The 27,361-nt window shown below is 43.6% G+C and overlaps 1 protein-coding gene and 1 long non-coding RNA gene across 2 annotated transcripts in view; both read left to right on the forward strand.

The window, feature by feature from the left end:
* Positions 1-7: 7 nt before the first annotated feature.
* On the forward strand, positions 8-8,901 carry LOC137468896 (uncharacterized). Its single transcript, XR_010996235.1, has 2 exons — positions 8-706; positions 7,434-8,901. It is a non-coding gene; the product is annotated as an uncharacterized lncRNA (long non-coding RNA).
* Positions 8,902-15,607: 6,706 nt separating this feature from the next.
* The window catches only part of GAP43 (growth associated protein 43), a 52,155-nt gene continuing 40,401 nt past the window's right edge, over positions 15,608-27,361 (forward strand). The window contains exon 1 of the mRNA XM_068181110.1: positions 15,608-15,733. Coding sequence (XP_068037211.1) covers positions 15,704-15,733 — 30 coding nt within the window. The 5' untranslated portion in view covers positions 15,608-15,703. The remainder of the gene's footprint in view (positions 15,734-27,361) is intronic.

Genomic DNA, 27,361 nt, shown 5'->3' on the forward strand with positions numbered 1-27,361 from the left:
GATTTTGGTACACCTTTGTATGTACATGTACCTTCTCAGCTGTATATATAAAAATACACATGTGTTTTGTGTAGATATAAATGTGTACACCCACACCTGCCAAATGCACATATTCCCTTCTTACAGAAACCTTCTCTCCTACTCTGCCTTTTTCCCACACATTTCCCCTTCTGCAGCTTCTGTCCACCACCTTCCTCTGAGTTATGGAATCTCCACTATTGCTTGTACTGAGTAACCTTCTCCCCTGCTCTCCCTCCCTCCCCTCCTTCACTCCAGGAAAGCTCTTTCTGATTCTCTTTTCACCGGTGTCTGGCATTCGTACCTCTGTAGACAGAGAATGGCAAGAAGACAGTGACGTGAGCAGACAGAATAACCAAGGAATAAAAAGGAGTTGGTTGAGAATCTGTAATTAGAAGCCCAATTTCCATTTCCTTCTCAGGCACTTTAGAATCCCTTTCAGGGGTTTCTTGACTGTCTCAAAATTGAATGTCATTGAGGTTTTTTTTCTTCTTTTTTTTTTTTTTTTTTTTTATTTTACATCCTCTTGTTTCCTTGGCAACAAGTTGGTGATGCAGGAGCTAGAAATGTGCTATGTCTCCGTGGAGATGTTGGCGTGGGTGTGCCATGGTGACATCCACGATGGATGCACAGCTCTGCCAATCCTACCCCACCCCTTGTAATAAGCACCATGGGCCCAACCTCAGAGGTGACGCTTTTATTTTTAGCTTCACAGGTGTTAATCTGCTCTCTTTTCATGATGATGGGTCCAGACGTCTCATTAGTTACATCAGCACAAATTGACTGACTTGAAAAGGGCTGTTAGGGCCAAGCCTTTAGGTTTCTATTCAGAAACTTAGAAGAAATTACACTCCTGTAATGGATTGTACCCATTGCAATGATTTGAATCCTTCTCATTCTCTTGGGGAAGGAAGTTAATGAATAGGACTGTGAATCAGAGCTCCCATGTTTTATTTTAGTCTAAATGATGTTGTTTCACTCTTTCATACCTCAAGGGCTGCTCATTTGGAATGCAATGAAGCTGCTGTCACTCTTGGCCTGGGACACGGGAGATTAAATTTCACTGAGATGTTTAGCAGGAAGGTTCCAAGGTAACTTACTTGTATATTTCCATAAGACAAAACTGTCTCATCCAAAGAGTCTGTTGCTCAGGTGGCTTAGCCCTCGTCTGGGTCTGCCCAAATGGCTCACTATAATGTTCTTTGCCCCTCTGGTCCAGCACACTCAACACCTTTTACAAGATGTTTTTTACTATGCATATAGCCTGTTCAACCTTCTTGTTCTGTATTTTGTCTTCATCAATGTTCTGGCTAAAAGCCAAGACCCAAAATCTCCTTTGACATTACTCTTGATACGTACAATGGTGGAGTAAGGGCTAGACTCAATCTCATCAAATATCCAGAGGTCCTGCTTCTTTTTTTGTCTTGTTTCATCTTCTAGGAGGCTTTATGACATCACACAGAGACTGTGATGTCAACAAGGAATCCTCTGGGTAGGCTTTTGAGAGGTTGCTATGGATCTTCTTACTGCCAAATGACTGTAACTTTACCCCAATGGGATTTGCAATAGGGCTCATCCATGCAGCAATAAAGCCAAGTATCGAATTCTTCTTGCCAGAAAGACCAATTAAAGGATTAAGTGTGAAAAGCTAAAACCCATAACAATCACAATGACAGGGTTTTCTTTTCCTTTTTAGACTGTAATCACCTTTGCAGCATATTGTTCTGGGGTCAGCATCCTCAGGGATACATGGGTGCAGCAAATGATGGGAAGAAGCTGGAGAGGAAAACCAAAGTGAATCCAGCCAAGGCAAGATAAGCTTCTCTTCCAGCCATACTGGCAGATTTCTTTTGCCTTCTTTCCTACACTTCTTAAATGTTTCAAGCACAGACTGAGTTTATTCAGCTTCCAAGATGTGTTCTTGTTCAAAAGGTTTTTTATTGTGTGGAGCCAGAGGAAACATGAGGATCAACCAGACACCAACAACATTAAGAAGATGTGTCATTGACACAGCATGTCAATGAGAAGTGAATCCAGATTCTGTTTTTAAGGACATTATATTCCAAGAAAGGTACATAAATCTGACTAAAATGACTTGCTCATTAGATCTGAATCTAGCATTTAGTCCTGACTGCCACTGAAATCCAGGTTAGATTTCTCTTTTTATTTGCAATTGTGTTAACAGATGAGAGGAGCTGACACATCTGTCTCACGCCAGCATCGTATCTAGTGTTGTCTAAAGGAGGATTCCTGCCTCAAGGAACCAGCAGCCTTTAGGTGTGATCTGATAAGATGCAGAACACCTTAATGAAGACATTTCCACTAAGTTTGGTGGGGAAAAAGGCTGCATGTTTGGCTGCATGTTTGCTGAGAATGGAAGTGATACTACAGTGCCCACAGCCTAAAACCTATTATGTGATGAATTATCTGGAATAAACAGTAGAGATAGTGGAAGCTGTTGTTGGAATACTCTGCAGAGGGTCACTGTCTAAATCATATGACTAAAACAAAATAGAAAGATGAGCTCAAAAAGCTAGGCAGAACTGTTCTATGGGACTTTTTTATTTAGTCCCTTTTTTCCTAAATGCACTAGCAGAAACTATCTGCAGTCTGCAGAAAAATTTAAATAAAACACTTCAGTGTTTATGTTTCCAGCCCAATAACTGTTACTGATTTTGCGGATTTTCCCCAAAACCCTGCTCTTCCTCCTCATCTCCCATCTCTGGATCCGTGGAAATGAACTCTACACTTACCAGGAACACTGGAAAGAAGATCCTGCCAGCTCAGATTCTTCTCCATTTTGAGTAGTTACAAGGAAATCTCAGAGCAGTTTTACCCATACCGAGCAGCAGGAGATTTTCCATGTCTTTTGAAAAGAGGTTATAACATGAAATAAAGTACAGTCCAGATTCTTCTAGCACTTTTTTCTGCTGTGTCCTTCTTGCATTTGTTACCACCCTTTAGTGCTAGGGACTGTGTTCACAGAATACATGAGGGACCTCACCTTATCTCTCGTCCCTCAGAAATTAGACAAGTATGCACCAAGTATGAGATGGCTTTTGATTTCTCTTCTCTTCCCCTTCTTCCTCTGACTTGAGATTCGGCAGCTTCTGCAATGTGACAAGTTCCTGTCAGCTGTCAGGGCACTAAAATAAAGTTTTATCTTGTCTCCACAGCCCTGAATGGCAGGGCTGGCAATAGGTACACCTCAGCCAGGCAGCCACTCCTGCCATATGCTCTTCCAACCTCACTGCATGCTCACACAGCAATCTGTAGCTTGGCAGATCTGCTGTTTCTCCTTGCAAGACCTACAAAAGGAAGCAACCCTGGTTCCTATCTCTTCCTTTTGCAGTATCTTCTGCTGGATTGCAATCTTATTTTTTACCTTCTTCCTCCAGCATTGGGTGAGAGTCAGAGTCAGACTACCAGTCTAACATGGGAGAGTGAAAATCCTGCTAATTCTTTTAAACTAGAATTGACTGAAAAAATGGCCCTGGGGCACACATCATAAATTGAGTTGAAGCCATGCACCATGAAGTTGGAGGGCAAAAATACCCACAACCTATCTTTCTTTAGGGAGAGAGGACATTAGGTATTCACACTTCAAGCATGCCAACTAATCCTCCTTATAGCGCAAGGCTAATTTCAAAATAACATTTATATGGCATGGTTTTCTTGGGAGGGCACTGATGAATCAGTTAGCTGCCCTTTATAATAAGCACAACTGCTTCCTAGACTGCTCTTTTCTACTGCCTTGTCTGCCAGTCATCTCTGTGCCACATGCTCCTTATTCAAAGGGCACCTGTTGAATAACCATGAAGCAAAGTGACAGAGCAGGGGCAATAAAAAAGGTGAAGCACAAATGCAAAGTGCAGTTTTAACCACTATATTTCTGTGGTCTTGCTGTAGGGCCATGGGGATTCTGCTGAATGACTGTGCTGATGCTTGAATGAGGAATGATAAGCCTGTAATTTACTTGCATGGCTGTGTGACTGCTTCCTGCTGAGTAGGGAAGCCTAGATGGGTGTTTTGAGCTCTAACAGTGCTGCAGCTCAGAGCAGTTCTTTGCTACCACAGGCATCACACACATCCTTGTCTGAATGAGCCCTACACCACAGGTTTGGGTTAAACATTGCTGCCCAGTAACAGCTGGGAAGTCCAGAAATTGCAGAAGGAATATGTTTGCAGACAGCTGCTGTGGGAGTCTTTCTGATGGGTCTGAAATACTATTTGATTTGGAAACTCATCTGTGGAGCAATTTATATTAAAAGTGCACTACATTAGCAAAGAAACCTACCCAACATACTGGTGATTCTGCTGACTCAGAATGTCAGTCTGTCCCTGTCATGAGGAAACTTCATCTCACTATCTCATCCCACCCATGTCTGACAAGAAGACAGCAGTGACAAAGATAGCTAACCCTCCAAGAGTTTCATAAATATCATCTCTGGGTAGATGGCAGAGAAAGATTCAAATTAGTCAAGGAGAGGCAGGGAAAATCAAGTATTACTCACTCTCTTTAGCAGCTTGAGAATGACCATCTTTGAGTAGACCAGAGGTCCATCTAGTTCACTGTCTTTATTCAGGAGCCAAAACTAGGGATGGAGAGAAGCAATAAAAGAAACAGCAAAGATGCTTCTCCCAGACACTCTTCCAGCCTGTAAGAGTTTTCAGCTCTTTCTGAAGTAGAATATGTCTGATTAATCAGCAGACACTTAATTCCGAAAGAGCAAGTTCTGTTTTTTCCCTTATGGATAGGCCAAAAGTTGTTATTCAGGGTCATAGGAGCCAAATGAAGGAGCCATACAGGTTCAAGGAGATGGCTGTGTCATGGAGAGTTTATGAAAAGTACAGTAGAGGGGAAATATTAAGAACATGGGGCAGATTGGGGGACATTTGTTGGAACTTCTACCACGGAGTCAGAGAATGAGTGTTTTTCCACATATGACTTCAAAAGAATCAGATTTGAGATATTTCAAAAAGTGTCTTCATCACATGCAGTAATGTTAATTACCTTAACTGTGGATATGTTTGGCAGACTAATAACAAAGATGACCTATGATGTATTTCAAAGGGACTTAAAGATCAGTGAGGATTTTGTTTTCTCCTTTAGGAATGTGGTAATTGAGAAACTGAAGTAAATTTATCAAGGTCCCGAAGCATGTTAGGAACAGTAAATACATTGCTGCTGTGAAAAACAGATATGGAACTATTTGAAATTGTAAAAGAAAGTAGTGAGTGCTTTCTAAACACTGCAGTGAAAGTATATAGCTTTTAAATTATATGAACTCTGGGTTAAGCCTTAGAAAAATTGATAGTGCTGTTGCCAGGGCATAAATGTGCATACATTGAGAAAAGGTTGTTGTTGCTCAGCTTTATGCATGTTCTTGTTAAAGAATTGTTTCCTGAAGTCTATGAAAATATCTATTTGTTTCAGGAGATAATGTTGATTTATTTTAAGCTTTACTTAAGAACAATTGAACACCAGGACCAGGAGAAAGCAGCAGAGTCTATTAGGTCCTTGACTGGGGTGATTGAGGAGAGAACAAAGTGTGACTGAAGTCAGCGATGGTGTAACTGAATTGGGTTCATTCAGAAGTTGCAAAGGAATTTGAAAAACTGAAAGCAAGCGGTTCTGCATCCAAATTTTAAATACACTTATAAAGTAATATTTATCAAGGCTTATTTTGGACAGTCTGAGGACTTCTAACTTTGATACTTCTATGGATTTATCTCCTAGGAAGAAGGAAGAAGGGTCTAAGAAAGACAGAATCCACAGCAGATCCAAAATTTTCCAATGAATTAAAACAAACAAACAGAAAATCCCAGACCAAAGCAAGCAAAAAAACCCCACAACAAAACAAAGCAAACAAAACCCCCATGAGTTTATGATTGGAATGTTTGGATAGATTTTATAGAAATGCATGATTGCATTGGATATAATGTAAGAATTTAAAATCTTCACTATCATTATTGAATTTTGCTTTTGGGGGTTGAAAAGCAGAGTGTGACTACCAAGTAGAATTTCTGTCTACTTAATAGCATTTCAGGACAGAGTAGAAAGATTTATCATCTCTTATGCCTTTTAATGATGTCTTTGTAGAAACTGTGGTGAAATTCTCAGTATTACATGAAATTACATGTCCAGCACAAACAACTTTGATATGTAGATTATCTCACTGCTACAAGAAAGACAGAAAGTATTGTACAATAGAATGTTGTAGGAAGTGACAGTAAAATAGGCCTTAAGATCAGTTTTAAGTCAATGAAGATAAAACAAATGCTTCCTAAATTTGTTGTGTGTAGAGGAATAGGGATTTAATTCTGAAATAACATGACATAATTTTTCGAAGTACAAAATTATCCTTTCATTTTCCTGGGGTGTGACACCTGTGTACTTACACAGACAGGATCTGTTGATGTCCTGGGAAAAAACGAGACAAATTTTGGGCCAGTGAGGTTGCACTGTGTGTGAAGGAGATCAAATAAGAGCCTGAAGGAGTTTGACAAAATGGTAAAAAAGGAGATCCAGCAAAGTCCCATTTTCAGTGGGCAGAGTATGATCAAAATTAAGTCAGACAGAGTAGCTCAGCATCCTTTGGGAGATAATTTTGACTTCCTGGATGACTAAACATACAAAGGAGGCATTTTTTGCCAAAGATCTAAGAATTAATAACCTTCACTAGCTTCTAAGCAACAATACTAAATGAGTTCTGTGCTTCAGCAGCTTTCCTCTCCCTGTTGGGCTGTTTTAGCCTATTAGTTCCCAAGGGTTACAAGAAATGCTGGAAGACCTTGAGGGCATCACCAAACCTCAAACCATGGCTTGGTAACCACTGAGCTTAATGCAAAAACGAAAATGGCCATGCTGCCATTTTAACATTTTAACATCCCTTGTAAATGGCTGACAGCTAAGCAGGGGAGGGCCTGGCCTGTGTCATGTGCAACATGGAGATTATCTGACACTGTAAGGTTGCAACATTTTTGTGTTTCATGTTGCCTGAGGACTGAGTGTTTTGTTTTCTCTGATTTATTTTGCTTTTAAGCTTTTAACCTTAAGAAGGAAATTAATGGCATATAAAGTTTTAGGCAGAACTCAATGCTGCTCTTGAACGGAATCATAGAATGGTTTGGATTGGAAGGGATCTTAAAGGTCATCTAGTTCCAAATCCCTGACACAGGCAGACACACCTTCTATTAGACCAGGTTGCTCCAAGCCCCATCCAACCTGGCACTGAACACTTCGATGGGACATCCACCTGTTCTTTGGCAAATGTCTTCCAGTGCTTCATCACCCAGACATTAATGAATTGCTTCCTAGTACCCAGTATAAACCTACTTTCAGTTTGAAGCCATTCCCACTTATCCTGTCATTACATGTCCTTGTTGAAAGTCCTTCTCCATCTTTCTTGCAGGCTCCCTTCTGGTACTGGAAGGGCACAATTATGTCACCATGAAGCCTTCTCTTCTCCGGGCTGAACAATCCCAGCTCTCTCAGCCTGCCTTATAGGAAAGGTGTTCAATCCCTCCAACCATCTTGGTGACCCTCTCTGGGCTCGTTCCAATCGGTCAATGTCTCTCCTGTGTCAAGGACCTCAGAGCGGGGTGCAGTACTGCAGGTGGGATCTCACATAGCAGAGTAGAGGGGTAGAATCCCCTCCCTTGCCCTCCTAGCCACACTGCTTTTGATGTAGCCCAGACAATGGCAGTGTTATTTTTGAACTGTGACTAATTTTGAGAAAGCTGGACATACATAATTTGTATTTCTAACTTTATAAAGACCTAACACAGATCCCTGACTTGCAAAGAACTCTAAAATGAGAAAGCTCAGAATTACACTTCCTGAAGTAGATAAAATTGTATTCTCTTGTAGGTATTCTTAACAATAGAACCTTTCAATATATGATGATATGATGCAGATAAGATTGTCAAACTCTCCATCATTTACTATAGAACATTGTTCATATTTGAGCTTAGCTTTCATAACAAACAGAGAATGAACTTCTTTTTCCTCCTCTCTAGCTGAATAAATTAGGGCAACACAGAAGTAGTACCCTTCAAATTTTATACCATACGTTATTTAAATAAATTTAAACTTGACTCCACTGAGATGAACACACATGAGAAGACCATCTAGGTCAGCATGCTTGTCCTCTCTTATGTAGGTGGTAAACAAATGCCTTTTTCCTTCTTTCTCCCTCGAGCTGAAGGAGACCTTTCCCCCTCCACTGAGCCCTGTATCTGCTGTGTCATTACCAGGCATAAAGGTCTCTGTGTGCTTGACTGTGGGTCCTCATCACCTCCCTTGCTGCTTCCAGCTGCCTTCTGCTGGCTCAGAAACCCTCTCTGGCCTCTATTTGTGTCAGGTTGTGCCTCCGCTACTGGACAGAGGGGACTGACAGCTCTGGGTGACAACTACACCAGGGACAAGCTGAGTGAATTGTACACGCAGGTTGTAGGGCAAAGAAAGGGGTGCAGCAGGTGGGAACCAAGACTGGCAGTATGTCACATGCTTCTCTAGCATGTCACTGTGCCAGGCATGCATGGGATATAGCATTTTGTTGTATAGAACAGTTGTGTCAGGTAGTGAGTAGGACTGCTTTGAGAAATTAGGCTGCCTCTCTCCAGAAGGTTTAGTTTTCTCCTTACCACCAGAATTGCTTGGGGAAGGAGCTAAACCCTCTGATTTACATAGAAAATTCACCATTATGCTTGGAGCAACTCCTAAACCTCTAGAAAATCACAGTCCAGAAACGTAGCTTGGTATCCTGTAGAGCTAAGCTAAAACAGGGCCCTTTACTTTAATGCAGTTTCCATGCACGGGGCAGCAGATTTGGACTCCCACCTGCACAGACCTGGACTCTTAATAAAATTCCATCTGTGTTTCCTGCCCTCTGGGGTGAATTCCTTTGGCTAACAGTGAGGTCTTGGAAAAGAAATAATAATTGCTGTACCAGGGCACTCTTAAGAAGGTTGGGTATGGTGTGGATCTGATAATGTAGAACTCTTTTAATTGTAACAAAATTTTAGCCTTGATGAGACTGAACTATGACCCATTCTCTGTTCAAGCCCTGTGCTCTGCATTTTGGACTGGGGAGCTCTTCCACTCCAATCAGATGCAGTGAGTTTTGTGTTGAGGATCCTACTGCAAGGGAACAATCCTCTGCATATATCATCTGTCTCTGGCAGGCTGAGGGATCTGAACTTTCCTCTTTCCTCTCAGTGGGTATCTTGTGGCTAAACTAAATGAAGTCATGGCAGGGAGAGAATATTTTTAGGGCCTTAAAGGCAAGTGGATGTTTACAGTTTTCCTGTTCTTTTAATTCTTGGTAGATCTTTGCTGCTCTAACTGTTCAGCTGTGGGTAAGTGAAAGGGTTCTGCTCCAATACAAATACTTCCTACATCCATTAACAGTCTATGTTTTGGAGTTTGCTTCTATCTTCTGTCATTGATCTTGATCAATGTGTGACTTGGTCACCATGTGCCTGTGAGTGAAGCATGACCATGGTTAGAAAATTGTCATCCCTTTCCTGAAAGGCAGATTTGGCTTGTTGGGTGTCCTTCATCTCTGAAAACTTCACTCCACAGGTGACACTGAAGTGCCAGTTAAGGCCATAGGAAGGAGTTCAGTTGTTTTCCCTCTCATTCATTTCCTATCTGTGTCCAAGCTACCCCATGTACCTTACCTCATGCAGGCTGCTTCAGCTCAAGTCAGCTCTTATGCTGGAGAGAAGAAAAAGTCTGGTCAACTGAGGGGACAGCACAGAAGGAGGATGAGCCTGTCTCTGCCCACTCTTCCTCAGTGCTGAAGCATCCAGGTCATCGTCCCCACCCTGACATCAATGAGGGACACTGGGAGCACATGCAGAGCAGGACCAGGTGGTCCAAAGCAGGCTCAGGAAATTGTGCCTCACACCACAGTGCTCTCATGTCATCATACTGGTATCACTGGGCAGCTCCCCTGTTCAGCACTGCAGTGCTAGGGGAATGCCAATATATCACCAGAGGAAGCCAGGAGGTGGGTAAAACAGAACTGGGGGTGGCCTTTCCTTCTCCAGTCATGTGTGCAGTCAGTGTGTGGGACTCACACCTCAGTGTTTTTGTCCATCACACCCCGCAGCATGGAACAGCACAGCCATCCCCACTGGCACTGTGAGGTGTGAGCCTGGATACTGACAGCAACTTGCCATGGCACTGCAGGACTTAGGGTGAAGGCTGGGACCAGCCTGAGAAGCAGGGTAAATTGGCCCATGCTGAACTCCTGGTTGACACTGAATCTCGTTCAAAGCTTGCTTTTCTGAGCCTGTGCTACAGCAGGAGGGACTGTGTACAACAGCACATATTGAAGGGTCCCTGGAGAAGAAGAAAGGGGCTTCCTGGGTCATCCTGTCTCACATTTGGTTTGGCTTGTAAAGTATCACATTCCCCCATGGCAAACTACAACTACACTGAGAATAATAGCTGATAGGTTGACTGCTTTCTGCGATGACATTTTTCTTTTTGACAGACAAGCAGATGAAATTTCATTTTATTGAAGAGTTACAGTTTCAACACTAAGCTGTGCTGGTATTTAACTGTTATGTTTGAATTTTTGATGATTCTGAAGCTCAATAATAATTAACATTGACCCAGGGGTTGTTCAGATCATTCTTTGTGCATGTTGAAATTATTCTCCCCTTGCTTTTACCCAGGTATTCAAGTTTTTATAAACTGCACAATTTACAGAAAACATTTTTTTCTAAAATGATGAAAACAGGGAAATTAGTGAGGCCATTTCTTATTATGTGTTATATTGCAAATTCAGGTGTCTTCAGTGCTGTGAGCCCAGCTATGCAGGCATGGGAAGAAAAATGGAAATCACAGGGAATAAACACAGAGCACCTGTACACATCCCTGTGACTAGCTTGATGGCAACAGGTGCTAATGTCACATGAACTCAGTATTGTCCAGGATAAGTAACCCAGCAGTCATTAAAGACACAATCATTTAGAGCATTCCTGGACTGGCATTTTCTGAAGCCTTCTGTGCAAGAGTATGTGGCATTGTGGCTTTGAAAATCATGGCTTTAAAGCCTCTTACTTCAGTCTTAGGTCAAAATAAACTAGGCTTTCCTTTTCTAATATTAATAATTCAGGATTAAGTGAAATCCAAGGTAAATTGACATAAGTGATCCTTATACTGAAAAATGGGTACTCCTCCAAGGAGATTCATGACTATGTCTAAATCATTTAGAAAAGGTTGGTTTGGTTGTAGTGTTGCACTGCACTGTTTTTTGTCACTAAGACATAGATGACTGAAAGTGAAGCCAAATGAGACCAGAGCTGCAAAGCTACTGAGGAGACTGAAATTACAAGTGGTCCTACAGTGGGATTTTCAGGAATGTCTATTCAAATGAGAATACCAAAAAATCTTTTAAAAATTGGCTTTTTTCCCGCCAGCTTGAAAGTTGGCTAACAAAAGGCAAGACTACCACTATATGTGGAACATATGAATAAGGAGAAAACCCAGTCTATCTCCCAATGAAAGCAAGTCGCTCACTTCAGAGCTGTTTTTACCGAAGCTTTAAATATCCCTAGTAACGGGACTTTCACAGTACTTGTCTCAAAGAGACGCCTCTTCAGTTTAGTATGGTTACCACTGGGACAGCTCCTATAGGCAAACTGTTTTCTTCTTGGTTTCATTTAGTTTTGTTCGGTCAGGGAATCAACCTGATTACAGTCCCAGGAACAGGTTGGAACTATATGCTTCTTCATAATGAAACTGAGTCTGATGTCTTGCTATTGAACCGAAATTAGCGGCTGGATTGAAGATACTTTTTCTTTCAATCTATAGGGACCTCAAGCTGCTGGGGTAACCTTGCAGCAGAACTGAACGGGCTTTAAAAGCACAGTTTTGTGTCTCTTACTCCACCCACCTTATTTTGTAATAACCACTAATAATTCTTGTTACTTTGAAATGATCTTTGCCCTTTTAAATTAAAGATATGACTTTGAATTAAAGGAGTCACCATAATAATTACTTTATATGAACCATACCCCCCTTCATGGTGAAGCAACATGCAACGTTCAGCAAACAGTGTTTTGGAGTGGGTATCACTCCAAATGATTCCCTTCTAGAGGCTTGCAGCTTTTGAAAATATCACACTTCTCCACCTCCTTAGCTGTCATTCAGTCAAGTCTCACAGATGAAGCTTTTAAAATCTATGGTCATTGTTCACCACCTTCTTCTAGCTCACTTGCCTGGTTCCCCATTCATGTTATTCTTTGGAACTGCTCTTCCTTTTAGTTTTGTAGATTCAAAAGCCAAGGTCAAAGGGGCATTTCAGGGCATATGTACACTGTGTGATGCAGTGTTATCCTGCGACTCTGAAGGAGTGCTGAATGAGCCAGAGCTGGCAGTGCCCTGAAGAGACAAAGGTGTCATTTGGATGAAAGCATCCCATCCCCATCTTCAATTGGGCACTTAAAGAAATGGAGATTCACCTATTCTTCTTCCTTTAATTTTTGCTTCTGATTTTCATTACTCCCTGGCTGAAGTTTGTGCCTTTATTTCCCTCTCATTCTCTTTGGCCTTTCATTTCTGTGGACTTGTCCTTTCTTCCTGCTGTGTTATGAGATATTTTACTTTACAGTTTGAAGTGAAAACAGCCAAAATGGCAAGGCAAGGGATGCTGAGATATGATTTTCAGAACCATATAATTTGCTGAATAATTTCAGATCAAACTTTTAAATATACTTAAACGGTCCTGATTTGAAAGACAGTGCTGTTATGAACTGACATGCCCTGAAAATTCAGGTTTCAATGTATGGCTCTTCTCTGTAACAAGATTAATTCAGAGGAAACACGGACGTGAGCCTACAGACCTCTAAGCTACTCACCACTAAGTATGTATGTATGGGGAACACATAAAGGAGGTTTTGTCTATGTGCCAAAAGTTACTTGCAATAAACTGGAGCGTACAGTGCTTGTGGGGCTGGGCATGAAGAGAACTGACTCTGCCTTTGGCTGTGACTGATGGGGGTGAGCAACTGCCCTGGATGAGCACAGGAAAATGGCCTGACCCTCCCTGACTGCACCAGCAAAGTTCTGCTGCCAGCCTGCTCCCCCTCGAGGTGGGTGTCTTAGAAAGGTGGGGGCTGGGAAGGCTTTCCTCATCAGGGCTCCCTAGCATAGGGAGGTTCCCTAAAAAGGTCTTGTCAGTAGGAAGAAAATTAAGCTTCCAAAACACTTCTGAAGCATGATTTGTCTGACCTAGTTTAGGCTTCTGCTTTAGGATGTTCTGAGTCACACCCTCAAAGTTCCCATTTCTCTTCATTGTCACCAAAGGGAGACCCGGTTGAAGCTCTCAGACACGTTTGACCAGGGAATTCCCATCTCCCAAGGGCATGGGGAACAGTCATGTGGCTTGGCAAGTGCCCACAAGCTCATGACACCCTCTCTCCGTCATAGAGATAAGCCCCCAGCAACTCCAGAGGCCAAGGCAGAGGCTTATAAGTCCCACAGGTGTAATTCAAAATGCCATTGCATTGCTCCTCAGTGCCTTGGCATGGTGTCGTCAGCAGCGACGTACGTCACAGAGATCGCTTCCTCAGACATGATGTCCACTGCTTTCTACTACTCCACTTCTTACCTGTCTTCTTTTATAATTGCAGTTTACCTTCCTTTTCTCTGCATGCTTTTTCTGAAGCTGAATCTGATTTTTGTTACTTAATCCTTTGGTCTACTTCTGTGTCAGCTGGTATTTGCAATTCTTCCCAGTTTAGTATCTTCTCTGAATGTCATTACCATATCATTATTTTCTTTTTCTAGTCTGTAGCCCAGGACTAATGCTGATACCTTCTTGACCCCAAAATACACTTCCTTAAATTGCATACAGATGTAGATAGCTAGCTAGATTTTCTTTGAAATACTGTTTGCTTTTCTTAAAATAAATGGTGTACTGGGAACTGCAATGATATCATAGCAACAGGATATGATTATGTAGGAGTCTGTACTGAGGGGTATTCCAGAAACTATATCTATATACGTATGCATTTATTTGTGTAAGTGTGCACGCATGCATGAATATTTGTGTTAATAATGTATTTAGATGTAATTAAAGAGCAAAGACCTTAGTAATAACCTAGGACATTTTTTCTTCTCTTTTACAGGCAGTTTTATATTAAAAATACATTAGAAGTAACTCCATGGTGTGGCAGAGAAGCTGATGTAGTGACATTAGTGCTAAATAGAGAACAGCATCTGACTGTGCCTCCCAGACTCAGTAAGTGAGATAAGCAAAATCTGAATGTTGGTTGATGAAATCCTAAAAATCCAGCAATTAAAAAAACATATTTTTTAACATGCCCAACATTGTCACACTTTGGTTTAACTGTTGTCTGGGATATTTTTTCCCAATGACAGATACCAGCTATCCAGCTCATGTGTATTCTGAGAAAACACGGCACTATAACTTTCCAGACGTGTGCTTGGGAGTGAGTGCATGTGCGCATTAATGTTTGCTGGGGCGCCTGCATCGCCATGATCTCCTGTGCATGCAGACCCATGCACTCCTGCTCCCACACGTGCATGGAGGGTGCCTCTGTGTGTGAACACGCACATCTGCCTCGCAGTAGTTCACAGCAATTTGCAGGCAGAGATCAATAGGGGTAGAAAATACTTCGACATGGAAATTAATTGAGATCTATACGGAAGGAAAAGGGATGATTTCTGTGAGTTTGAGAAAAAAAAAAAAAAAAGTGTTGCAGGAGTATTGTTTTCTGTGCCTGTGGAAGATCTGTGGGATGGACTGAGGGAACAAGGGAGAAAGTTGTCCCGTTCAGTGGTGCAGGACATCACTATTCAGGGTTTATGCCTGCACATATGGAGAAGGCAGCCCGTACATGTATGTTTGCGAGTGTGCTGGGGAGAGGGATTTTTAACAGCCATTTTAACATATTTACCAGCTCCCGTTTAGCTCGCAGCTCCCACCTACGGTACATCACCTGTGCATGGCATATACTGCCTGCCGTGGCAGTACCTCCATTCCCTCTTCTCCCCTCCGTGCCCACGCCATCCCACCCCACCCAAGCAAAGATTTATGCTTTCTTCACTCATAAATTCCACTCCTGGCCGTGGCCAGGGGGCTTCGGCTGCTGTGGTTGGGAGTAGGGCTAGGGGCTCCCCAGCCGCCCGGTCCCCTCCTCGCCCGGTGCTTCCCAGACACACCCCAGCCCACCCCACCCCTCCGCAGCCCGCAGTGTCCCCTCTCCCCTGTCGCCTCCGTACAGTGGGAAAGTCGTTGGGTAATTGGGTCCAGATTGAAGATTTTAATTATTCATGAGGCTGGCGAGGGACTTGGGGGGGTGGGGGTGGCTGCCGGGGTGGGGGTGGGGTGGGGAGGTGACGAGTCAGGGAGAGCTGGCGAACAATTCTGGGAAGGGTAGGGAGGGAGGCAGGGAGAGGCAGCGTGTGCATGTGTGATGAGCAATAGCTGTGGACCTTCCAGTTGCTGCTAACTGCCCTGGTGTGTGTGCGCGCGTGTGCTCGTGTGTGTATGTGTGTGTGAGCGAGAGAGAGAGGGAGAGAGAGAGGGAGGGAGGGAGGGAGGGAGTGGAGAGGGTGGGGGGGAGAGATAAGAGAGAGAAGAGGAAAAGGAGAGAGGAGAAGGAAGGAAGAAGAAGGAAGGAAGGGGACAATACGATCATGCTGTGCTGTATGAGAAGAACAAAACAGGTAGAGCTTAAGATTTTTATATTTCTTTCTGTTGAGAAACATCCCAGGCTGTTGGATGTCCGTGGGGTGCGTGCCTGCCTGAGTGTGTAGGGGCTGGGGTAGGGGTTGGGGTAAGGGGGGAGGAAATTTCAGCCGCTTTCAGCAGACGTCTATTTTGCAATTCTTTAGCATCTTGCAACTGAAGGTTCTTTTCACACCCTGTAACGTGACTGTTTTGCCTTTCCGGGGCTGGTGATGTGGGGAAGGGGGGTGGCCTACATCCACATTTCATTTGGGGGAGCTACCAAAATCCCCCCTCTATTTTTTTTTTTTTTTTTTAATAGGGGCAGTTATATTGCCTAGGGTTTTCTGTCTGTGGTTCTGAGGGTGTGGATGGGGCGGGGGGGGGAGGGGGGGGAAGTGGAGGGGAGTGTTGCGGCTGGCAGGAAACGTGATGAGATCTGGCTCTACCTTGGAGATAAAGGAAGCAATTCTTCATCTTATGCCAAAAAGGAACGGATGCCCAGTGAGCCTTGATCCCTGGTCAGAACGCTCTCAATTGCTCCTGTTTCTGATGAATGGGAGATGCTTTATGTGCCTGTGCTGTGAGGTGGCGCGGAGGACAGGTGTATTCATTTTTTGTGTTGCAACAATCTGAGCAAGAATTAACCTGAAGGAATTTTTTTTTAACCTACGCTACAGTGGAAAATCCAATTAAATAGTAACAAAAGCATTAGCCTAAGGAGGGGGAGAGTCACCCTCTTTGCAATACCCTTCATAGTACAACCAGTTAGACAACTGTGCACCAGCTGGTAAAGAGACAGAGGACCACGCCTCTGTTAGCTCCGAACTCGGGTGGGATAAGAGAAGCTCATGGTGTGAACCTGTTGGAAACGCGCTCATTTTCTGTCCTGGTACCGCCTGGCTTTTGCTATAAGGGAATTGAGATGATGAGAAGGTTTGGGTGGGGGCTCCTTTCAGTGTCAAAATTGTTGTGTCCAAAATGATAATGAAATGAGAAAAAAAAAAAAAAAAGCTGCTTAGATAATTTCCCCCTCACCCTTCCCCCTTTTATTTTGTGTGAAAGCCCAAACCTGCTGCTGATTAGGAAAGCCTTTTTGGCTGCAACTCTTGGACTTCCTCGGGAGGATGCTGGATTTATGCAGCTGGAACTTTGAGGCAGGAACTGACCCTAGATATCTTTGCAAGGCATTTTAGTAACTTCCAAGAATTACGGATTTGTAGGTAGCGACAAGGAGCTTTGGTGCTTGTTCTGAGCACAAAACTCAACTCAGGCACAGCACCATACTGGTTACTTTCTTTATATATGCGTAAATTTCAGTGTTTTTTACAGCATAGCACTGCAGTGTTCTGTTCACAGAACAGAACAGTTCCTGTGAACAGCACAGGGTTGAAAGAAGATTCAGGTTAAAGTGTGTTTCTGAATGGAGATGTGTGTTAGCAAACGAAGGAGAAATTTGTAGAATAATGGGGAGGGGCAAGTGATTGGGATAGAAAGAGACCCTGCGTCATCCTGTGTTTTTTCCTCATGCAGGTTTTACAAATGCTCTGCAATTAATGATATGCTCACTAAAATCTGGGAGGAGGGGGTGAAGGCTGGGGAGGGGGGAACACGTCGCAGTCAGCCAGCAGAGCACGTTCTGATGGCAAATACGGGATGAAAAGAGCAGAGGAGGAGAAGGAAGGCAGACAGGGAGGCAAAGTGACAGAGCAGTGGGCAGAGGTGCACGGCAAATGTTAAGATAAAGTAGGAGCTCTGGGGTTCTTTGGAGTCTGAAAAGAGCTACGGGGGACTAGGGATCATTCTGCCCGTACCGTCGCAGGTTGGGCATTAAAGCTCCCGAATGGCATTCTGATGCACCTGTTCTTTACACCTCGCCGGGCTTACTCGTGTCTTTTTGTGTTCAGTGGCACTTAGGAACGCGCGGCATTCCCGGCAGGTGCCTTGCTCGCACGCAGCCCCGTGTGCCCGCTCCCGCACGGCTCCTCCGCATGGTACACACCCCTCTGTCTGCGCGTGCACGGGCGGCGCACGGCCCCGCTCTGCGAGCGCTCGCCTCTCGCTACTACGGGCATACGCACAGGCACGCCGGGCGCTCCTGCCACATGCTTCCCCGAGCCTCCCGCAGCCGCGCCGCCCCACTGCGCCTGCCTGAGCGTGTTCGTGGATAGCGGTGGGCTCGGAGCCCAGCTGCTGCTCCCGTACCTGGGTTCGCAGCACAATTGCCAAACTGGCGGTACAGCGGCTCGCTCGGGAAAGCTGATGATGCGCCAGAGGAAGCTCTGACTGGGAGAAGAAAAAGACCTCGGTTTTCAGCATGTGCTCTTCCTCTGTCCCCACCCAGACCTTTCACTGAGAGAAAAAGATGGAATGGGTTCTTCAGCACTGGCAGGAGTTTCCTTCCCAAAATAAAGGCATCTCTCCTCAAATTATTTTTCAGGGGAAGTCCCCGGTGTCCCGCCTTTTTGGCAGCTAAGGAGAAAAATGTTGAAATTACAGGCTTGGGCGTGGAAGAAATCTCTTCACATTTGTGTCTAGGTGTGCCTGTGTGTGTCTGTCCTCCCACCCCTCAGAGACAAATATATTCACACGCTCATACCTTGCAGATTATTCTTTCTTGTGGGTGCGATGCCAGTGTGAAGAGTGAAGAATTTGACTGACTGACTGTGCCCGCCCATGAGAGATGTAGATAGCTAAGTGTTGTCATTTCTGCCTACAGCTGACTGCAGCTCTGAATCTGAGCCCACAAAATAATCAGCTGAGAGGTAGCATAGCTGAAAAGCTGGGTTGAGCTATGTCTGAGAACCTGAACTCAACCTTTCCTGCCGGCGAGAGATGCAGTCAGTAACACATAGGGCTGGGCAGTGAGATAGGTGGCTAGAAATGCAAGTGTTGCATGCGCTGCATTCTAGAACAGATGGACATTATGGGGGTATGTGCTCACTATTGGATTGCATGGGTGATTAAACAATAACCCACAAGCAGGTTTCCCACTTGTGGGTGAGAGGAGTCCCATTCATCACCAGCCATAGACGACGGCTTCCCTCCCGTTCCATCCTCTCCTCCTCACCCCAGCGCCAGAGAGCCAGCGGCTGTAAAGGTTTAAACCTGCCACACCCATCAAATCAAAGGAGGGAGAGGGGAGAAGAGGCAGTCTGCATTTCTTCCCCCTTCCACACGAGCAGCATGAATAAATAGGGCTGTACCTCTAAAGATGCAGTTTAATGCAATTGGAGAAGGCAAAAGCATTAGGGAACAGTTCCAGCAATTACAGCCAGCCGGTGAGGTGGCTTGTCATTCCAGGAACTGCAGAGGTGTACAAGAAGGAGGAAATGGAGAAAAAGAGAGAGAGGAAGATGCCTGCAGAGTGAAGGTTTTCTTGCTTTGGGATATTAAGATGTCTCAGGCTTCATTTAGGATAACTTAATTATACTGCATGATCCAATGCTTCAATACTTGCAAGGCGTGGTCTTACCTTTAAACACCACTGTGGACAGAGGAAAAAGGGTATTTTAAAGGAAAGGTGTCTATCCACTCCCGTCCTCCTACCACTTGTGGTGTAAATCACCATAGACTGCTGACTTCAGGGGCAGAGGCACTTCATCTGTACCTAGGGATAGTCTAGCCACTGCCTCTGCCTTTCTGAGAGACACTGAGCAGCTTCTGTGCTTCTTCCAGTAAACAATTGTTCCATGGAAGTTTAATTACTGTCCTCACTATTTCTCTTCCTGGGGCAATACCCCTGGGATTTCTACTGAGAAGGGTGTCTCCAGAGAAACAGCCCTCCCATCACCCTCTCCTCCACCGCCTTTGCTGACTATTAGAGACATTGATTTCTCCTAGATCATATAATGTAACTGTTCTTAATGGCACAGGCAAGCCCCCTCCTAGGGAACTAATTGCAGGCAGAGATTCCAGTGGGAGAAGGACACCGGTAGTGCTTAGTGGGAAAGAAATTAGTCTTTGGATCCGGATTGTCTTTGGCCACTTGCTCCTGAATTGAAGGCCCAGCAAAAACCAGTCAGGCAGTGCCTGCTGGTATGCAGAGGCATCCCTGCCTAGAGGTCTGCACTGAATCTTCTGTGTGACCATGCCAGGCTGGGGACACGTGTGCAGCCCAAGGAACCAACATGTATTATCTAAGGACTTGTCCTGGCCTTACGCTGAGGCTGCCTGAATATTCTCAGAGCTGCTCCTGCCACAGGATAAGGAAATGAGCTGTAGCTCCAGGCTTCTGTCCATGGTATGCTGAGAGGATGGGCATCGCTTGGGGATGAAGATGAGGGACCTCTCCTTCAGTCATGTGGCTTTGACTGACTAGAAGAAGAAAATGTAAAGTGTTTTCACCTCAAATCCACTCTCCTTTCAGTCCAGCTGTTCTGTACCCTAAGATTAGCTCAGTTAGTTAGAGCATGGTGCTATTAACACCAAGGTTGTGGGATCAATACCTGGGTGGAACATTCACTTAAATGCTGGACTTGATGATCCTTGTGGATCCCTTTGAACTCAGGATATTATCTGATTTGGATTTTGTGATGCCATCCCAGGATCATCCCTCACAGCCATTGTATTTCCCTCTCCCCATTTCCCAGAGAGCAGGAATTTCCCACTGCTGGCAGCTGCCAAGTTGCAATGCCTTCTTGTGCTAGTGGGAAGGTGAACGAAGCCCATTGGCCCTTGCAAGATGAAGGCAGGCTGATAGTCTTGCATGATGCAAATGAAGGATGTGTATTCCTGCTTGGATTTGCTTGTGCTGTGAGGCGTGTGCTCCTCATAGTGACTCGTGTGCTCCGTGTGCTGTCCATGGCAGAGGACATGGGGCAGAAGTGGGTTCTGCAGGTATCTGCTGAGGAATTGGTGTATTACCAGGTAAAACAGCAGCTATAGCCTGAAGGTTGCTTCTACTTTTGTCTGAGATAATTTGAAGCAAAAGCACCAGAATCACAGAATATTCTGAGTTGGAAGGGACCCACAAAGATCACCGAATCCAGCTTTTTAGTGAATGGTCCATATGGGATGAAACCCACAACCTTGGTGTTATTAGCACCATGCTCTATAAGCTGAGGCCTCTGCATGATTGTGGAAGGCTGGTGGTGCATTGCTGACTGCCATTTGCTCAGTGCATGCACTGCTGGCCCATGCATCCTTCCTTCTGTACAACCCTCCTGTTGTCTTCTTCCTGAACATAAACGACTTGTGATTCCTTTGTTGCTTTGGGCTTCCTCCTTACACTGGGAAGGCTCTTTTTGGATTTGAGAATGAACAATAGCTCTGATGACAGTGCTCTAAAGACACCTGAGGATGAGAAACCTTTTGATGGCAGCTCTCTGTTTTGATGCCTGTTGGAAGTCACTGTGTGATTCCCCCGTTTACTGTGAGTCTGACAGGTCTCAGGGGTAGATTTGGCAGTAGTCCTTACCTGTCTGCATTTGAGTTTTGAAATTCCAGTTGTTGTTCAGTGTTGTAAAGAAACAACCGTAGCCCAGTAACTCTACACAGAGGAATGTTGGGGTGATAAGAGGAGGTTGGTCAACCAGAAAGGCATGGTGGAGGGTACAAATGTTTGCTGGTAGAATATCTTGCTATGGGAGTACCAGAGCAGGTACCCTGATGAAACACATTTCAACATCTGAAGTCCAAAATCAAAGTCAGGAATCCATCCACATTAATTTAATCTATAATTCCAAGACCCTTCTGAGCACACCAGGAGGTGACATGCAACCTCAGAGCTCTGATGGCCTCAAGTGGAGAAGGTGTTTATATTTCCTTTGGGCTCTTTCTATCACCTGCTGAGTGCATGTGTAAAACTCGATGGCTTTTCATGGTTGTGAGCACCACAGGGCAATATAGAGGAATTGGTTTAGGGAGAGCTGCTTTCTCTTTCTGGCAGTGCTATTAACCTGCTTTCTGACTTGATCTAAGCATACTTTCTCTGATTGTTGTTGCCATCTCTGCAAGATACTTCTTTAATTTAGAAGCTAAACAATTTGAGTGGGAAAAAAAAAAAAAGGTATTCAGAAGCCCTCAAGTGAGAGATGCTTTAGACAGGCAAAGCTCTGCTTTATCCATCCTCAGTCACTCCTGTAGTGCTAGGATGTTTATTAGCCCCTTGAGTTCCTTTAACACAAATAATTGATTTTCTTCTCAGACCCAGGCTTTATTACAATGACCAGAGCCTGAGAGTAGGTCTACAACTTAGTTTTCTCCCTGCTATTCACCAGAGTGGTAGTTCTTCCCAGACCACTACAGTGATCCAGCCTACAATATGTGTATGGGATGAAGGAATAGTGTAATGAATATAGTGATTTGTTTTTAATACAGCAAAAGGAATTTGTGCTTTTGGAGTTACACTGCTCCTGCTGTCTCCGCCTGTTACTCATTCTGTCTCCTCTCCCCATCTGTTCTGCTCCTTGCCTTCCCCCTGCTCCCTTGACCATGCAGTGCTCCTGCTGGCAGCATCAGCCACTACCACCAGCGTCTGGCTCCCTTCACCTTTCCTGGCACCGGTATCTGAAGGAAAACTGGGCTCCTTCTTTGTGCTCCAGTTGCTTTTGTATCTGTCCCAGTTCTCCACTTGGGCAGAGTTGCAGCTGACACAAATGAGCATCACTAGACAGAGACAGCAAAGTGGTGAATCTTCACTTCTCACCTTGCTCTTGGCTTAGGTAAAAGGTTGCCCAGCCACAGCAGCAGCTGGGAAGGGTATGGCTGCAACAGGGGCAATGCATGCAGTACAAACTGGTGTCAGCATTCCTGCTTTCCTGATGGTTCATGCTCCTTCCAGGCTTGTCCCTTGGCTTCTAATGCCACTGTTGGGTGGCAGGCTGTGCTACAGCTGTCTTGTTGGCCCAAGACAGGATGTTCTGAACCTGCCAACCAGGGATGGTTGGCATTTATGTCTCAAAAGGGAAGCCAGGATGTACTTACAGCCTCTTAAATTATGACCAATAAATGTCAGTCCCATTCATTACTCATCTTGCAGCTGAAGTTTCTTGAATTAATTCCAGCCATAATCACAGTATATCTCTATATATAGAAAGCTGGGTCATCTCACAATATTTAAGCATTCTCTCTGGAGGATACACCTTTCTGTAAGAGCTGGTAATTACTAAAGCTAAAGGGCTACAAAAGAATCTCACTTACTTGGTTTGAATGCCCCTAAAATTCAGGGGTGCAGGGGAGTGTGTTTGGCTCTGAACCCCATTCTGAAGCTAGTTTCGTTCCACCCTTCACATAATTGCCTAGAAGTGCTACTGTGTTTTCAGGAACTTCAGGTTTTTTTATGAATTGGGATGATTTCTAGAAATTGGTAATGTACAGAATAATTTACAGTTCTGATTATTCTTATAACTGTTAAGACTTATCAATTAGCATTCAGTTCAGCAGACTATTGAGTGGAGTCTAATCCATTTATTTTATTAACAGCATCCAATGACCTTATAAATCTGCAATGTTAAGTACTCCAGGGTGTGCAGGTTGGGCACCATGGTACTATGCTATGCTCTCTTGCAGAAGATGCCAGTCATTTATATTAATTCAGATTAAAACCAGCAGGTTCTAAACCACAATGGTTTTGAGCTGACCATTGTTCACCCTGTGTCATTTCACCTTCTGTCTGCCCACAGCTTTAGGAGTAAGGCATTCAGTGGTGGATTTATAAATAATTTAACAAAAAGTCATATAAGTTTGGAATGGTAGACATAAAGAAAAAGGTGTCAGTGCCTGATTTGCTGACAGTAAAATTGCAGCCCTTTCATTTCATGTAAGAGTGAAATCCACTGCTAGAAATCACCCGCTGAGCAAATGCAAGGAGAGCGTCACCTGCTCGGCTGTGCTGAGAGGAATGGTGAAGCTGGCTTACTTAGAACTGTGAACTTTCACTTTACCTACTGTTAACATTTTAATTCTTAGCTTGTTATGTTGGAGAAGTCATACTGGCAATTTACAACAGCCTGGATTGCATAGGCTGAGATGATTCCGTCAGAATGGAGATTTTGCCTGGTCAAAGATGTAACACTGTGCATTTAACTCTTCCTATTTACATTTCCTGTGGAAAACCCAAGAGAATTTCAAGTCCTACATAGAGTTCTGAGGACTGACAACTGCAACAGAAAATTGATGTTTAATGTTGACTGTTAAAATTGCAGTCAAAATCATTATAGGGATACAACCAGTCCTGCCTAAAGCGCAGCACTGGCAAATGGCCTTTCCCTTGTATCCTAAATTCCACTCAGAATACCAGCTAGAAGAGATAAAACCCTAAGGAAAGGACAAATGGAGCAAGGAAAAAAAAATCTCCCCCCAAAATAACTGAAGAACTGAAGCCAGCTGAAATCTCCATGAAGTAAACAGAAGTTGGATAACTTCCAGAGAAAAGTTAGTGAAGTTGATACGTGAAACAATACTTGAAGCTCACTGTTATATGATAAAACTGGATATGCAGCAAAAAGAACCCTCTATTATGTTGTCAGTTTACAAGATTCTGTAGAAGGTGAAAAAAAAAAAAAAAGACAAATTAGTGAAAAATGACCCAAATGGCTCATAGGAACTCTTACAGTTAATTCTTACTTATATTCATTGTCTTCTTTCTTTGAGTGGTATGATTCCACAAATCAGGAAGAGATACCATGAGACACTGCCTTATCTTGTAGAATTTAATTACTTTTTAATCAGGGTATGACTGTCAAGAGGAGTCTGAAATGCCTCACAATATTTTAGCATTGTTCTGAACTGAGAAATAAGGGATTGTTCTAAACTGAAGTACGTTCTTAGAGGTGTCTGTCATAGGCTATAGAACTTTTCAGCTTCCTTCCTTTCTAAATGTGGAGATGCCTAAAGCCCTCACATTAATAACACTTAAAACTGTAAAGTCCCCCTAACATTCTTAGGCTGTTTACTGGCATGCCTAGATGATCCTTTTATAACCCATAATCAACTCAATACACAGACAAAATAATAATTGAGCCAGAGCAAGAGAGTGAAATGACTCTCTCTGCTTATGGTGCTCATGGAGAGGAGGGCAGAGCTGTGGTTGAAGCTTTACATCCAGCATTGTTAATAAGGCCAAAGCATTTTATGCCCATTTTGCATATATTCAGTAATGTGATCACCTGCAAGTTGATTGTCTAAAAGAGGTAACAGGAGCCACAAAGGAGGAAGATCAGGATCTAGGAAAAGGGCAGAACAAATCAGGATGTACTGATGTAAGATGGTTCTTTCAAGTCATCCTATCTTATTTACAAAGGTGAGGGAAGCAATCTGTGAACCATAAGCTTTGAATGCTTTGAAGACTCATGAGGCCTGGATGAGGTGTCAGAAGGCTGTAAACAAGCAGAAGATAAGAAATTGCAGACTATCCAGTTTAACTTCATTCCCGAAGAAAAAAATAGGTGGAAATAATCAAATAAAAGAGATTATTAGGAGCCAGCACAGATCTGTCAAGAACAGATCATGTCAAACTAATTTAGCTTTCTTCTTTAACAAGCCTTGTGGATACAGAGGAAGTAGTTGTCATACCTTGTCATTTGTAAGAATTTTGACATTATCTCACAGTCTTTTATCATAAATGAAGCAAAGAAATGTTCCAAAGGAAGGCATTACAGCAGAGATGCAGAACTGGTGTAGATAATTTTACTCAATGAGCAATTCTCACTGATTTCCTGTTGAAACGGAAGACTATTGAGCAGGTTGCCACAAGCTTGTGCTGTGGCCTGCTAATGCTTCGTATTTTCATTAATTAACATTGTACTTTATATTATAATTTTAACCTGGAAAACTGTCTAGAGGAAGTGTTTTATAAAATCTGCAGATGGCATAAACCAGCTGTGGTGAGCTAGGGGAAAACGCTGTAATTCAAGAAAAGTTTGTCAAACCAGGGACCTGGTTTGAACAGCATCAGAGTGAATATGAAGTGCTCTCCATGGGAATGATTAATATATTGCAGCCAGTTCTACAAGGGAGACCACAGGCTGTCCTTCAGGAAGGCAGACAGGGTCTCTAGAGGACCACAAGTTCAGGGTTAGGCTAGAACATTGTCCTGTTGCCAGGAAGGGGAACACCATCTTACCAGGCTATGCAAGTGGGAGTGCAGGCCGTCAGACACATCTCATAAGCCTTCAGCTCTGATGTGCACATGTAGGACTCAGCTGAAATGTCCTGCCTTAGTTTTGTACTGCACTCTGAGGAAGTGTGGTCCAGTGAGAGGATGTAGACTGGGATAGTGAGAATTGCTTGACATAAAAGGAGGAAAGATGGAAATAATTAGGGTTGTTTAACCTAAAAGGAATAAGGCCAAGAGTGGTCCAGATGCTAGTCTGGCAAGTGAAAGAAAATAGGAGTGATCTGTTCCTGCTCCCCATGGTCTTTAATGGGGTGTCTGAAAAGATTGTAATGCACTGTGATATATTAAGTAAACTATGGCAGCTTCAATCACTGAAGGGCTGCAGGAAGTACCTCTGGAGCAGAGGATGGACTAAATGGTCTCTTGTGCTCCTTCAACACTATTTCATATGATTATTATCAAATATTCACTGAAGCAGAACCTGGACCCAGTCTGTCCTCTTGCAGGGGTGTGCTTAACCAGTAGGATATAAAGTGATATTTACTTTTGTATGCTCTCTCTCTCTGGCCTGATGATTATTTAATTCTTCCATGGAAAAAGCCAAGGAGCTTATGCAGGAAAAGCTAGGAGCAGATTGCTCTAAACAGTCTTTTGTAGGAGGGAGGTAAGGCTTGAGATATTTTCAGGTACAGTAGAGATTGGTACAGTAGAGAAAATCTTCCATAATTTAGGGAAGCTAGTGTGTCCACTGAGATACTGAATAAATAGTTATTTACTACATGCTGTCAGAGAGGAACTGGAGTTGTTCTTTTCAGTACAGGGGTTCAGGGCTTGGATCCAAACCAGAAGATACCTCCCCAATAACCAGAGCAAGATGCCTAAACCCAGACTGTTTAGATGTCACTCCATCTTCAGCATTTGTTATAGCCAGGTTCTAAAGGCATTCACTTGGTGTATTATGGTACTGAGGTGCCCAGTTCTACCCATATTTTCTAGTGGACTGAAGGCTATGGTTTCAGCAAGACATCTCACCTTCTTCCTAGACTTAGCTCTAACATCTGTCTCCTGAACACAAACATCTGCTGGAACTCCACACTGGGGTGCCCTGTTCATAGTCTTCATGGGAGAATTCTTACAAGGGATTTATCAATTGGTGGCTTCTTCTACCTGCCTGACATGAATTGTCTCAAAGCATTTGTATGGCAGTCACTCAGAAATTCCCAACCAGAGTGCAGTACTCCTACTAGAAGTTACCTTCAGTGCTTAATCCCCTCTGCTGCCTTTATGATGTGTCCCAGTGGTTTCTGGGAATACAGACTAAAATATACTGGGATATAATTCACCTTCTCTGGGTGTATTCTCATGCAGCAGAAGAGCTATTGTTACATAGAAATATAGAAGAGCTAAAGCTGATCTGTGGTATCCTCCAGTATCTCATGCTAAATCTGTATAACCCTTAGGAAGATATCCTTTGCTTATTCCTGAGTCTTTTGACAACACAAGAGGGAGAACAAGACACCCTGCCTATAGTCAGGATTACCTAACTTTTGGGAGATGAGATAAATTG

Source organism: Anomalospiza imberbis, chromosome 2, assembly GCF_031753505.1.
Source record: "Anomalospiza imberbis isolate Cuckoo-Finch-1a 21T00152 chromosome 2, ASM3175350v1, whole genome shotgun sequence".
Lineage (NCBI taxonomy): Eukaryota > Metazoa > Chordata > Aves > Passeriformes > Viduidae > Anomalospiza > Anomalospiza imberbis.